The 15629-nt window shown below is 44.4% G+C and overlaps 1 protein-coding gene across 1 annotated transcript in view; it reads right to left on the reverse strand.

Moving 5' to 3' along the window:
• The window catches only part of COL9A3 (collagen type IX alpha 3 chain), a 70581-nt gene that overhangs the window by 50902 nt on the left and 4050 nt on the right, over positions 1-15629 (reverse strand). The window contains exons 3-5 of the mRNA XM_048820859.2: positions 9998-10033; positions 8827-8898; positions 4027-4080 (exon numbers count right to left, since the gene is read on the reverse strand). Coding sequence (XP_048676816.1) covers positions 4027-4080; positions 8827-8898; positions 9998-10033 — 162 coding nt within the window. The remainder of the gene's footprint in view (positions 1-4026; positions 4081-8826; positions 8899-9997; positions 10034-15629) is intronic.

Below are 15629 nucleotides of genomic sequence, written 5' to 3' on the forward strand. Positions count from 1 at the left end.
ATCCCAGGAAGCACTGCCATTCCACCCCAAGATCTCTGCATACCAACCCAGATTAGAAATGTTTTCCCTTATTAAATTTAAAGAGGATGGTTAAGCAAACAGATTTCTGAGGCACCAAGTGCCTCATTAAGAAGAGTCTTGCTAGGAACAGGCTGTAATCCGATAAAAATCAACTCTGTTGCAAATGTCAACTCCACCATTGTCCTACTGCATATTACTCAGGTTTTCTTCTGATCGCTTTCATCTTTAACCCTAAAACCTTTACAACCATGGAAGACAAGGCTAGATACCTCTCCTGTAAAAAGAAAATGTTAAGTTCCTGACACCTACTGAGTTAAACCTGGATTCTGCTCCCACTGAAATCAATTGCACAACTCCCATTGACTTCAGCAAGGCAAGTTCAGGTCCTTAATACATAGCAATGAAGGTTCCTTCTACTTTTCAACAATTATAGGTCAACATGCAGTCCTGGAATCAGATGGTATGACACAGTTCAGTGGAGGTGCATCAGTTAATAATGTATTTTCTGACTCAACTCATTCTCCTGATAACACTGTGCTTTCTTTTATGATTGGAAAATGATCTTACTGTAATTTTTTATAGTGGGGCAATATTATTTCTGAATATACATGGATACAGTATATAAAATGCATGCCTAATATGGCATTCTAAATTCAGACATAAATATGAATTATGAGTTCTAGAAAGTAGTTGAGTCTTGGTATTTGCTCAGAGATCCACTAATTTATTGATGCATTCTACATTGTAAAAAGAAAAGGAGGATTTGTGGCACCATAGAGACGAACAAATTTATTTGAGCATAAGCTTTCGTGAGCTACAGCTCACTTCATCGGATGCATTCCACTGAATAATAAATTCTCCTCACTGTATTTTCCACTGAATGCATCCGATGAAGTGAGCTGAGGCTCACGAAAGCTGATGCTCAAATAAATTCGTTCGTCTCTAAGGTGCCACAAGTACTCCTTTTCTTTTTGCGAATACAGACTAACACGGCTGCTACTCTGAAACCATTCTACATTGTGTACAGTATAAAACACTAAACTTCAAACAGCCCTGTCATAAATATAAAGGGAAGGGTAAACACCTTTAAAATCCCTCCTGGCCAAAGGAAAACCCTTTCACCTGTAAAGGGTTAAGAAGCTAGGATAACCTCGCTGGCACCTGACCAAAATGACCAATAAGGAGACAAGATACTTTCAAAAGCTGGGGGAGGGAGAAACAAAATCTCTCTCTCGCTCTGTGTGATGCTTTTGCTGTGGACAGAACAGGAATGGAGTCTTAGAACTTAGTAAGTAATCTAGCTAGTTATGCATTTGATTCTGATTCTTTTAAATGGCTGAGAAAATAAGCTGTGCTGAATGGAATGTAGATTCCTGTTTTTGTGTCTTTTTGTAACTTAAGGTTTTGCCTAGAGGGATTCTCTATGTTTTGAATCTAATTACCCTGTAAGCTATTTACCATCCTGATTTTACGGAGGTGATTCTTTTTACTTTTTCTTCTATAAAAATTCTTCCTTTAAGAATCTGATTGCTTTTTCATTGTTCTTAAGATCCAAGGGTTTGGGTCTGTGTTCACCTATGCAAATTGGTGAGGATTTTTATCAAGCCTTCCCCAGGAAAGGGAGTGTAAGGGTTGGGAGGATTTTGGGGGGAAAGACGTTTCCAAACGGGCTCTTTCCCAATTATATACTTGTTAGACGTTTGGTGGTGGCAGCGATAAAGTCCAAGGGCAAAAGGTAAAATAGTTTGTACCTTGGGGAAGTTTTAACCTAAGCTGGTAAAAGTAAGCTTAGGAGGTTTTCATACAGGTCCCCACATCTGTACCCTAGAGTTCAGAGTGGGGAAGGAACCTTGACAAGCCCTTTTAAAATCTTTTGATCTTTTAAATCTTTAAAATCCTTTGGCATCAGCAATAAGGTGATAATCTCACAGCCAAAATTAAACTGTTTTCTTGTTTAAAAACTTCTCAGGGATGGCAATGCCATTGGTATAGGAACAGTCCCACTACTAAAGTCAATGGGAGTTGTGGACAGTGGGAGAACAGACCTAGAGTGTCAGAGTAACTGAACTATTTCATTAGGGTGCTTTAGAATCTCTTTGCGAAACCAAGAGAGGCAGAGCCTTTATGGGAGAACAGAAACATTTATCAATAATATGGTAACAGAAGCTAAAAATCTCTTGTGAATACACTGCCATATGCCAAGCACACCTGTTCATAGTGACAGCCAGAAGAGCCTTTTTACACATAGAGGCCCAAGTTTAGGAAAACATCCTTATTCAGAAAAGTACTTAAGTATGTGCTTAACTTTAAGCACATGCTTACACCCATTGAAGACAGTACGCACATGCTTGTATTGCATTGACTGCAACGGTTCTTACGTGCTTTCTTGAATAAGGGTCAGAGGAAACGAAGTTAGGATAGCAATGCTGCAGTGCTAAAGCTCTGTTTTCAAATTCAACAATTTCTTCCCATGCTTTTATTACACTGACTATAAAAAGACTTCCTAGATGGATCGCTGACCTTAAAAAGATGCTTTAAATATCAACAGATCTAAAATTTGCACCCTGCTGACAAACCGGTTTTCAAGACCTGGGAACATGTCTCATCTGAGCATACAGTTAGGTCGTTGTGTGTGCTAATCATGAATTTGCATGCTTCAGCTAAATGCTTAAAGTGTGAGTTACTTTGTGCATACATCAAATACTCAGGTACCCTGTTTGCACATGGATATCAGGTGTGTGCGCTCAAATGGGCACGTGCAAATATGGGTAACAGAACGTGCAAATGAGGCACAAACTCACTCCTGTTTGTGTGGTCCAGGCCTTCTTTGTATTGAAAATCAGGGCTAGATCCTAGGAGGTGCCAAGCATCCCCAACATTCCCCTTGAAGGGAAGTTGAGAGCACCCATAACTTCACAGGATCAGGCCCTTGGGCCCCGTGGGTGGGATTTTCAAAAATGTTCCGCGTTGGCCTAGCTGTGCTCCCACTGAAGTCAAAGATAAAAACACTCACTGACTGCGATGGGAGCCCAGTTCAGCCAAAGGTGAGTGCATCAGAAAACCTCCCCCTAATTATCTCCTCTTTGTACACAACACCCTTCCACACCTTCTGTTTTTACTGAAGACGACTGCAACAGAGATGGCGTCTCAAGTGGAGAATGCCAACACAGATGGGAAGCAGCCAAGAGCACAGGTTTGCTCCATGACTGACCATGCTTGAGAACCTAACACAATGTAATACCTAAGGCAGACATCTCTCTTTCCCATAGTGCCCCTTGGCAGCGTTCCTATAAGCAGGTATTATATGAAATGGAAAAAAAGAAAATCAATCTTGCTTCTTGCTGTGAAGGCTGTGACACCCATGCTGATGCAACTAATGAGGTCACCATGTCAAGTGTGACCATGACCCAGGAATGAATGAAAGACACCAGTCCACACAACTGATAAAAAAAAAAGAAAGCAGCAGTAGAAAAAAAAAAACAGGACCCTGTACTCAAACCACAAATAAAGCCCTAATAACGGTATTTGGATAAACCTGGAAAGCCTGTTAATTAAATTTATGTTTTACACAGGCTCTCTGAATGCACCAAAAGCATCACATGATCTGGTCTGCTAATGGTATTTCCTTATCCAGGACATCCAAGACCAGTTGCATACATGGCTCTCTGAGGCAATTAGAAACAAACCAGTGAAATATGTCAACACGCAAACACCTGAAATACAAACATTAGACCCAGTGCACAACCCTAGATCATAATTACATGGGGAAAAAAAAAAATTCTGGGAGATGAGAACAGCGGGTTGGTTTCAAGCATACAAGGGGTGTACTGGGCCTAGCACAATGGAGAAATGATCCATGACTAGGGCTCCTAGGTACTCGGACTATACAAATAATAAATAATATCCTAAATGTCACCAAGTTACAAAGAGATTTGAAATCACCATTGAGCAGTACCGTGAGAATATAAATGTAAGCAGACTAAGGATTTAAGTTCTATTACTTACTCTTTCTCCTGGTGGCCCATTTGGGCCGGGCGGGCCATCAGGTCCTGTTAAACCCTGGGACGGAAAGAAAGGCAGGGATAAGAGCAGAGAAGAAGACAGATCTAGAGCCTGTTGGAAACTCCAACCAATATCCCTATTACAGAAGAGCTAAGGGAGTTGGGTGCCCAAATCCCATGAAATCCTGACCACCATCCTCTTCATGAGAAACCAGGGACGGAACTGAAAGTACATGGGTCTCTTCTGCTCGTTCAGCAAGTCTGGTGAAACATCCAAGTCAGTTACTGTTTAACCACAGCTAAAATTTGGGCCAAATTTCCAAAGCTAGGGCCAACGGGTGCTCATGCAGCCCAGGGTGTGCTCCTACAGTGGCCACAGAACCCCAGAGTTGTGCGTGCAATTATCTGATGTGCCCATGCAAATGCCAGTTTTTGCATACAGTGGGTATATGTTGCACCTACTTTTGAACATTTTTGGCTCTTGAAGGTTTTGTCCTACTTTCATGGTTAGATCCCTAATCGGATATTAAAAATAAATGTCTTCATTTAATTTGCCTCTAAAGTAAATGTTCAAAACACATATGGCTGTTAAAAGGAAGTGTTATTCCATCAGTTATTCATTTTAAAATGGTTACAGTACTGATCATTTTAACTGTGATTTGGGGCGTACTGTTTAAAAACATGTAATGAATGTTAAGAAAAAAGAATCGATAGCCGTATGTTTCTGTGTCTTGAAACCTGTGAGTTTCCACATTCTGGGACTCCGTTTCAATGCTTAGCTTGGTTTAGGAACAGTGTTATAAGACCTGATCCTGCAAAGATTCCAGTGGAACTGCTCACATGAACGAAGTTATTCAGGTGTGTAAGTCCTGGCAGGATCGGGCCAGCAAGCAATTCAAATCCCTTTTCTAGGATCACAATAAATGAGACAGCGCAATAATACCATACCTTTATACACAAATGTCTTCCATGTGCTGCAGTACCATGAAGGGATTCCCATACTCACTCTAAGTCGGGGTGGGCAAACGTTTTGGCCTGAGGGTCGCACTGGGGTTGCAAAACTGTACGGAGGGCCAGGTAGGGAAGGCTGTGCCGCCCCAAACAGCCTGGCCCCCACCCCCTATCCGCCCCCTCCCACTTCCTGCCCCTTGACTGCCCCCCCTCAGAACCCCCAACCCATCCAACTCCCCCCGCTCCTTGTCCCCTCACCACCCCCTCCTGGGACCCCTGCCCCTAACCGCCCCCTGGGACCCACCCCCATCCACCCCCCCCTTCTCCCTGTCCCCTGACTGCCCCACTCCCTATCCACACCCCCGCCCCCTGACAGCCCCCACTGGGACTCCCACCCCCTAGCCAACCGCCCTCTGCTCTTCATCCCCTGACCGCCCTCTCCCGGGAAACCCCCACCTCTAACTGCCCCCCAGGACTCCCACCCCCTATCCAACTGCCCTCTGCTCCCTGTCCCCTATCCACACCCCCGCCTCCTGACAGGCCCCCCCCGGGACTAGGGACACCCACTCCCAACACTCCCCGTTTCCAGGCCCCTGACTGCCCCCAGAACCTCCGCCCCATCCAACCGCCCTCTGCTCCCTGACTGCCCCCGGGACCCTCCGCCCCCTTACCATGCTGCTCAGAGCAGCAGGAGCGCCCCACCCGGCTGGAGCCAGCTGTGCTCCCCTGTGCTGCAGGGGAGGGTCCGGGGGCGAGCCTCCCCGGCTGGGAGCTCAGGGACTGGGCAGGATGGTCCTAAGGGCTGGATGTGGCCCGCGGGCCGTAGTTTGCCCACCTCTACTCTCAGAGTACCCTACGCTTTGAGTGACCTATTTCTTGGAGTAAATTGCTCTTAATGGGCAGATGTGACTCAGTAGGACTCAAAATGCTTACGGTGTCCCTGTAAAAGCTACTAAAGAAAAGGAAAGTTTTAAGGTCAGAGTCAAATATAGGCAGGGGTTCAACATCTTAGAGGGAGGAAGGAAGTCACTGCCAGACAGATGAGGCAGTAGAAATGCAACATCGGGTCACAGATTGGGTCCACCATGGGGAATGGAAAGGAGAGCATGGCCGGAGTGGGAAGGGAGAGCATGGAGTGACTGAGCCTGAAGGGAGAACATGGAGTGACTGAGCTTGGGACAAAGTTAGATGGAGTGGAATGAGTCCACAGAGATGTCAGGAAACCCGGAAGGCAAACATGAATTGGGTTTTGGAGACAGACCCAGGATTAAGTGATGGAGGATGGGCTGCTACTGGTCACAATTCCTAGGCCAAGCAGGAATTGTGACCAGTAGCAGCCCATCCTCCATCACTTAATCCTGGGTCTTTCTACTGTCTGTCTGTCTACTGTCTACCCAGTGACCTGGCTGTAGCATTGACCTCTCTGAAGTATCAAGAATGGGAATTTAAGATCATAAAAGAGAACCGTAATGGACAGGGAGGAAAATGATTAACACGTGGATAAGGGATTTCAGCAAAGTCAGGGTTGGTGTAAGGACCAATCCAGGGAGAGTTCCAGAGAGGGTGACAGACAGCATACAGAAACAGAAGAGGTGGTGTGAAGAAGGCGGTTTGGGTTAAGGATGAATCCAGGTTTTCGAGCCTTGGAAGGAAAGTTAAGCAGAGTGCAGTGAAATCAGAAAGATGAGATAATGCAGGGTTTTGGTTGGTTTGTGTTTTTACCTAGGAGAAGAACTTGAGTCTTTGAAAGATTCGGTACTAAGAAGTCACGGTGTAGCGAGGACCTGATCGAGCCAGAGAGCAGTGGGAGAGACGGGGCTCAGGCAGATGTCAACAGATCTAGAGCTGGGCTGCCATCCCCCTAGAAGCAGTGTTCAAGCCAGCAACGAAACAACTCAGAGGAAGGAGACAAAAGGAAAACAGGAAGAGGCATGTGCTCCATAATGGAGGATAGCAAGTGTTAAACGTTTAGCCCAGCAAATATACAGGATAGTTAGGAAAACCATAAAAGGAGACTGACGAAGACATTGGGATAGATTCTCAGTGGGTATGAACAGTCATAGCTCTATGAAAAATCAGTGGAGCTATGACAATTTATACCAGCTGAGGGACTACCCCACTGCCTTTTCTCAAGGCATTGGAAATTGTCTAGTGGAAAGATGGCTAGTGTAACAAGCCTTATGAAGATCAGATATAGTGAGAGAGATATGTGCTCAGAAGCAGGCGATTAACCACTCAGAAGGGCAAACCTCACTAGTACATAAGGGTCAAAGATCAGAATGAAAGAGGTCGGCAGGTTGTGTAGGAGGTGAGAGAAGACAATCTCCAGAACCTTGCTGAGGAAAGGGAATGTACAATAATTACAGAAGCAACTGTATAGATAAAGGGACACTGCCAGGGAGTTTAGAACCAAATTTAGGTTATCTTTAAAAAAAAAATTACTAATAGTAACAAGACAAGTTTTTATAAGCCACTTTAAAAACAAATCAATTACATTTATGTTTAAAGATTTCCTCGTAGTGTTTGCAACCAAGCACCATAGCATTGCACTTGTCCAGATAATCTATTTTTATTTTCCTTGTTTATATAGTTTTTACCATCAGAATTTCACTCAGCTGGCAGAATGAAAGCAGACATGATGTATTGAGTCAGTTTCACTTCCAGGTTCTCATAGTACAAAGCTACAGCATTTGGATCAAGAGATGGAGAGCTGTATGTGATCTGGTTAGATGCTTGGTGGCAGGCAGTCATAGTATGCTAGGCTCGGAAACCCACAATTCTCTGAATGCAGCTGCTGTGCTCTCATCAGGAAGGTAGATATGTGCTGATTTTAGGGCAGGACAATGCACAATGAGCTACAGGACAGCAAAGAATAATGCCAGGCTGCAAGAAGTCCATGGAAGACTGGCCGGTTATGGTTTCAGTGCTCTACCATTGCATTCAAACCACTAGATCTCATACTAGTAATTGGCCTTTGGTAGCACCTTTACCACCAGATCACAGCCGTGCCTCATTTGCACTTAAAGCCAGCTGTACATGGACTAATGAAGCACATTCATTAAGCCTTGAAGAGCCACTGAATCCAAAAATATTAATTGGTTTACATTCATGCATTTTGAAAGGATTTAACTGACCAAACTTTATCAGTTTGATGTTTTGCTTCCTCATTCCTGAATCAGAAATGTGTGTGTCTATTTTCATACTTGATTATACAGCAGCTGTATCAGTGTTTCAGTAATTTGGCATCTCAAGATGGAAAGGACCAAAAGACATCAAGCACCCATACAGGACTGAAGAGGTTTATTCTGAACCTACTGGGAACCTAGAATCCACTTGCAACAGAACCTGAAGAAAATCTGAGCTCTTGTAGGCTTGTTTACTCTTGGCTCATGCCACTGATGCTTCAGGTGGGTGCAAACAGCCCAAATAAAAGGAAGATTTTGAGGCTTGCACAATGAACACCTGATGATTTACATGTTCTCTACACCTCAAATCTCCTGAAACTACAACAGCCAGAGGCTGTTCTGGGCCACTGGGAGTAACCATGAAGAGAGACAGTGCTGATCATATACATCATCAAAACAGGTCACTGACAGCCAGTGCCTAGGATAGACCACTGATGCGCTATGTTTTGACTTCGCGCCGATCAAAACATGCTGCAAAACCCAACAACTACTAAAATTTGCTGTTTGCATTGCTCTCTCAGAAGATTTCCCCTGGTGCGTAAGACACAGATTCAGTTCAGCACCCACGTCTGCTGCTCCGGCAGAGTTAGTGCAAGTAACAAGCTGCTTTGGGCTCATGCCAATGTAAAATATTTTATCAATCCAAGAGAATAAGCTGAAATACTCACATCCACTCCAGGGAGGCCAGGTAACCCTGCTTCACCTGCCTTTCCAGGCTTCCCTGGTGCACCTTTCGGCCCCTAAACCAGATTAATAGACAGTCACTGTTAATATAATTACAGAAGCATGCTAAGACCCAATACAAGCTAGATCATGATCAGCTCATTTCTTAAAGTGCTAATTTTATATCCTGCAATGCAGGAAAATGTCTTCAAAATAAATGGATTTGATAATTAATCTACAAGTATGTAAATCTCCAGACACTTATGTGCTTTGGTTCATTTTTCTATAAACCTGGTAATTGTCTGGCACATCTTTCTTCTCATGCAGTTCCATGTACGTGTACTGATCCTCATTGCAGCCCTGACGACTTAGGACGACTCTAAGATGCCTAGGGAGCTAAAGAGGACCCTGGATGATCTCAGGAATGGGGGCGACATAATTCTAGCATTATCACACGCACCCTCTTCAGTTTTACAGAGCCAGAGTGGAGGATTGAGTCCCGCATGTTTTGCCACCTATAGCAAAGTCTGTCACAATATTTCGTTTTGTCACTGAAGCTGCTTTACTCCACATTTTTGTTTGCATATTTTTTCCACTATCGGCCAAATTTCCAAGCTTGATTTTACAGTCCACGTTTGCAGGTAAAACTAAAAGCAGTTGCAGAAGTGTCCTACGCTCATTTTCAAGGTGCAGAAGCTGCATTGGCGTGTGCAAATCAAGCAACCAGAAGGATGCACAAATGACTGTTTGGACACCCAGACAGTAGTGTGCAAACTGGAGGCCAGAGCCGAGTGTACTGCGTAACAGTATAAAAACGCTGCATTTACCTAGCGTTCTCCCTCATGTTGAAAGAGCTGTGAAAACAATGTCTGCAAAAAGTCAAACAACAGTACAAGCCCTTTAGCGCCATTATTCTCATGCTTTATCCCACATCCTCGGCTCTCCTAACTATGAAACAAGAAAGCATGTTTCTTCTTAAGTCAGTGCTGACTCCATGCTGCCGGTTGTTCTCTTTTGGCATACCAAACATGCAAACAGGAGCTCTGCTGCAGACTGAGAGGAGAAAGGGCAGTTTGTGACCCTTGCTGCTGAAAAACTAGTGATTCACATACATTATTCCTCACAGCAGATTTACAAGCGAGAGAGTAAATTAGTTGTTGATCAGCAAATACTTACTGGTGGGCCAGGTAAACCAGGTGGGCCAGGTTCTCCCTACAAGAATGAAAAAGACAATGAAACTGAAATCTCTGCCTGTCACAGTTTCTTTGCAGCAGCCACATACACACTCATTAGAGGTCCATTTTTCTCCCCAGGCCCACTTGGAGAATTGCCATAACTTGGGATGACCTGCATGTTAAAGGGTCTGCCTGTGACTTTCTATAGGCTAAGCAATTGATCCTGTCATCCTCTAAAACAGTGGTTCCCAAACTTGGTTCGTGGCTTGTTCAGGGTAAGACCCTGGCGGGCCATGAGATGCTTTGTTTACCTGGAGTGTCTGCAGGTATGGCTGCTCGCAGCTCCCAGTGGCTGTGGTTCGCCATTCCCAGCCAATGCAAGCTGCGGGAAGCTCCCTGATCCAATCTTCCACGTCTCTGAGGGTTGCCAATTTTGGTTTGACATAATCCTGGAGGTTTCATCACATGACATCTTTAATTAAAGATTAAGGGATGGTGTCCCTAGCCTCTGTTTGCCAGAAGATGGGTATGGGAGACAGAGGATGGATCACTTGATGATTACCTGTTCTGTTCATTCCCACTGAAGCACGTGGCACTGGCCACTGTCAGAAGACAGGATACTGGGCTAGATGGACCTTTGGTCTGACCCAGTGTGGCTGTTCTTATGTTCTGAAAGATTAATCTTTAATTCCTGGAGACTCCAGGACAATCCTGGAGGGTTGGCAATTCTATCTAGCAAAACCCACGTATTCTTCACCAGCAACCTCTGGAGAGAGAGGCGATTCAGTTAACAGTTTTAATTCATGATAAACAGTTTTCAAGTACATAGAAGGTTGTTATGAAGAGGAGGGAGGTAAATTGTTCTCATTAACCTCTGAGGATAGGATAAGAAGCAATGGGCTTAAATTGCAGGAAGAACAGTTTAGGTTGGACATTAGGAAAAACTCCCTAACTATCTGGGTGTTAAGCACTGGAATAAATTGCCTAGGGAGGTTGTGGAATCTCCATCATTGGAGATTTTTAAGAGCAGGTTAGACAAACACCTACCAGGGATGGTCTAGATAATGCTTAGTCCTGCCATGAGTGCAGAGGACTGAACTGGATGACTTGTTGAGGTCCCTTCCAGTCCTATGAGTCTATGATTCTGAATTCTGCTCAAACAGCATAATTTATCCCAGACCCTTCCAGGAATAATTTACACTCTGAGCTTCCTCAGAGGTAAAGCAAAGAGGAAGCCGTCTGGCCACGGAAGCTTTTACACATCATTCTGTTGAGCTGGTGATCCAAATGCAAAACCGGACACAAGAGGACATCCTGAGGATTTGTGACACTCTCAGGGGAACATGTGACCATAAACCAGTGGTGAGACAGACTACATGTGTCTGAATGGAATATATTCAAGGGCTCTGTTTTTAGGGTTAATCTTGGGAGGGTGGAGAAGGCACAAGCGAAAAACAACTGATTTCCATCCCTCCCAATTCAATTGCAAAAGTAAGGTAGCTGCCTACTGATAACATTGCACCATGAGGCAATGCTGCTATTTTCAGTGTTGCTGGTGAGCCAGGTTAAAATTACGGCATTGACAACCAGGCACAAAGGTGACAAAAAATCTCCAAACTGGACTTTGAGTTATAGCCTGTACAACAAAGGAGTCACCTCAACTACGGTTGCTGGACCACGCCTTCCCACACCCAACACTATGCTGCATATAAATATTGTTTAAAGATTAGCGTAGGCCATGGACCAAGCAATATGAAGGAATGGGAACTGTCTGAGCTTTATTTCATTTCCTTGGGAGGAATGCTCATCTTCTCTACACACCATGAGGATACGATGACCCAGTGGTTTGGGAATCCCAGGGCTCAATCCCCTGCTCTCCCACCATCTTCCTTGAGCAGACCCTTGGTCTTGCTGTGCCTCTGTCTGCAACATGGGGATAAAAGGACCTCCCTCTTATGAGGATAAATGCATTACAAATTGCGAGGTGCAATGGGGCCCATCTCAGTACCTAAAACAGAACGATCAACTGCTGCAGACAAGCCTAGCATTTAATTAATGTAGCTGAAATGAAGAGAAAAATAAGATTTTCTTTATCCTAAAAACCTGCTATTGCATTTCCTTCACCCCACTAGCTATTTTAACATAAAAAATTGCAAAGAAGATGGCCTAATTATAGTAATCTGTGCAGGAAGTGTTATGTATCTGTGACAGGAGATAAAACAGTCTATATTGCAATGTTTCTTAATAATTTAAGAAAACGTGTTGCCTGTTATGCCCATGAGTTCGTGTCTCAGATCTCCTGAGCTGTGCTCTGGGGAGGGGGCATGGATGGCTACCTGCTTCTTTTCTACTAGAGGAGCCAGCCATCCCGGCATAAAATTTAGAGCAGCCTTGTGGTCACGGGAGCACAGCATTTCTCGCGACAGTCCCACCTGCACCCACGCTGGAGTGGGGGCCAGAAACGGGTGGCATAGAACCAGTTATGACACCACCAAGGAATTTTTCTTTTGGAAAGAGAATCCCCAGTCACCCGGAAGCAGCGAGAATATTAACCTTTTTCTCCCCAACTTTACCTAGAAACCAGTGATGTCTACTTGGGAAAAATTCTTCAGAAAACAATTTAAGGCAGGATTTACTTTCCCAACAAAGTTTCTGCTTCTGTTTTTTAAACAACCTTTCAGTGACCATGATCAAAGAGACCTGTGGGTCATTCCCCTCCAGAAGGCTACCTAGAGATTGTTTCAGGATACTCCAGGTTTAAGAAGTACAAGGTGTATCCTGGGTAAAGTAAGTTCCAGGGCAAAGAGATGGCTGGGGAGGGGGCCTATGGCTGGAATGGAGCAGGCATTAAATAAATAAACTTACATTGCCTTTTTAATTAATTTTTCTTGTTAATTACACTTGTGGGGGGAGGTGAGAGCTGCAATCTTCCTTAGGAGGAGATGTGGAAACACAGGAGTTGCTACTGAGTAGGGTTAGCGGTGGCCATCTTTACAGTGGGCATTTTGGGTAGGGGAAGTTGTGAAGACAGTAACCAAGGTGGAAGCATTTGAGAAACGACTCTATGTTTACTATGTCTGCAACCATAATGTTCCTATGCAAATCCCTGCGCTTGGACCGGCTGCCCTGTGTCAGTCAGAGTGCAGGGATTTGCATGTTGCACGGTTGTTGCGAGAACACACAGCTTGGAGGGTCAGAAGATAGAGAGAGTCACTGTGCTCTGACTTTCTGAGCAAAGGGCTGCAATGGAATGGCCTCAGCAATATGCCACAGATAGGGGCCCTTAGCCAATCTGGGGAAGAGCTTTTATAATGAAAATGAGGGGGGAAGTTATGTTGGGATGGCAGGTTTTGAATAACAGAATGAACAGCAATGTTTTATACGCTCCCCTAGATTATCACCATCACCCTGCCCCCTTCCCTACAGGCCTCTGTGATAGTGATACATGGCAGCAAGATAGATCATAGCATTAGAGAAAGCCACTCAGGAACAGTTCTCCTGTCTTATGACCTGATCACATGTTGGGATCTGCTACCGTGATCCCCTTTGGGGGTCCCCATTTGATTTCAGGGGAATTCTGCCTGAGCACTGAGGTCTGTGCTAGCATGACCCAGTCAGAATCAGAACCGTGATCAGCATTTATACCTCTGGGGGCAAATCGTGGTCATCCTTCTTAGTGAATTAGAATCAGTTGCTGTCAGTAATGGAATAGTTCTCCCCGGTTTTATATGAGATGGAAGTCCGTTTACTTAGTCTCAGCCACTCTGTATTAAAGTCACACCAGAGGGGAAATGTCTGTTAGAGAACTGACAATGGCTTTGCAACAATTGCATGCTGGAAATAATTCAGAGCCACTCTTCGGTGACTGCTTCAATCACAACACACTCTTTGTATTCTTGGGAGCTAAGCAATTACCTTGTTACAGATCATGGAACATGCAGTGTTTTAAAGAAGATAATTATAGGAGACTTCGATGGGATTGAAAGTGAGAGGCAGAAGTGAAGCAAGGAGCTTTTGGAAAGGGTGCCAAGAGCGTAGGGTTCATTTGAGGTTTATCCAGAGGTGGCCTGAATAATTTAGTTGCATGTTATGTACTGTTCATTGTTTGAGGCCTATATTAAGCAGTTGCTGCACACTTCTGCAGTGTACATCTGGCCACAAATGCTCTTTAGTAATTCTGCACAGACATCTCTCTAAAGCCATCTATGCACTGAACGTGGCCAGGATGGTTTTAGAAAACAACAGGAAAAAACAACATGAGGAAATCTTAAAATGCTCAAGAAAAGTTCAGAGCATTCCTTTAAAAATGATCTCACTGGTATAAAAAAAATAAGAAATTATTTCTTTACAGTACTGGCATTTACACAGCTACTCTTTCATGAAAGAAAAACCAGCCTAGATTTCGGACACACCTTCAATAGGTTCCTCTATATTCACGGCTATAAAAAGGCACAGCCATGTGGGACTACACACCTCACAACGTCTTCTAAGAGAACCCTGGCAAGCGGTACTCCTCCTTAAACCATGCTGGTGCACTCGATGCTAACCACAGAAATCTTGACCCTGATGCTCTGAGTCAATGGGATTCCTGGCAGACTCAATGGGTGGGATGGTATGAGGCTCTGACCCTGAATGACTGATGAGCATTTCTCATTTATTAATACATGACAGCATGTTTCCCTTTTTTTTGCTCCTGCTGCATCCTTGTTTCATTCAGTTAAGGGCAGCCTATGAGAGAAATCCTGCATTCCTTACATGGTCAAAACTCTCACCAACCTCCCTCTGCAAGCCATGAACTAGGACCGCAGGGTTTGGCTCCCCCTAGATTTAACTCAGTCTAATATTATGATCTATCAAGACTAGCTTCAGCTGATTAATTACTCATTATTATTACCTGGCCTCATCCTGCAAGGTGCCAAGTGCCCTCCAAGTTTATTGCCTTCGACAAGCCCCTAAAAATGTGCAACCGGTGCTCAGAGCTTTGCCGGATCAGGCCCACGTTGGATAACGAGGGCCAAGTTTTCATGACTGGCCATTAGTTGGGGATGTCTCCATTTCTGGGTCTCCCACCTGAGACACACTGAACCCGATGCCTCAGAAGTGCTGACCATCTGCAGCTCCCGCTGACTTTGGTCGGAGTTGTGAGCACTCGGGCCAGGGGCGTCTCAGGGTGGAACCCAGAACAGAGGTTTCCTAGAATTACAGGCCACATTTGAAAGCATGGCCTTTGGTTCCTTGAAGGGAAACCCAGTCCATGTAGGGTGAGGAACAGCATTTTATTTCTTTTCGTTTTAGAACAACTGACATCTTCAAAAACATCTATCTAAGCAGACTCCCGCACTTTGACGACACTGATTTGCCTGCATTGTGACATGATGTGGACAAATTGGAGAGCATCTAGAAAAGAGCCACAAAAATTACAAGAACTTAGAAAACAAAGGTTGAAAAAAAATTGGGCATGTTTAGTCAAGAGAAAAGACGACGGAGGTCGGGGGACCTGATAACCCTCTTCAAATATGTAAAAGGCTGTTTTAAAGGTGGCTATCAGTTGTTCTCCACGTCAGCCAGCAGAAGAATAAGAAATAATTGGCTTAATCTTCAGCAAGGAAGATTTAGGTTAGCTATTAGAGAAA

This window comes from Caretta caretta, chromosome 13 (genome assembly GCF_965140235.1).
Source record: "Caretta caretta isolate rCarCar2 chromosome 13, rCarCar1.hap1, whole genome shotgun sequence".
Classification (NCBI taxonomy): domain Eukaryota; kingdom Metazoa; phylum Chordata; order Testudines; family Cheloniidae; genus Caretta; species Caretta caretta.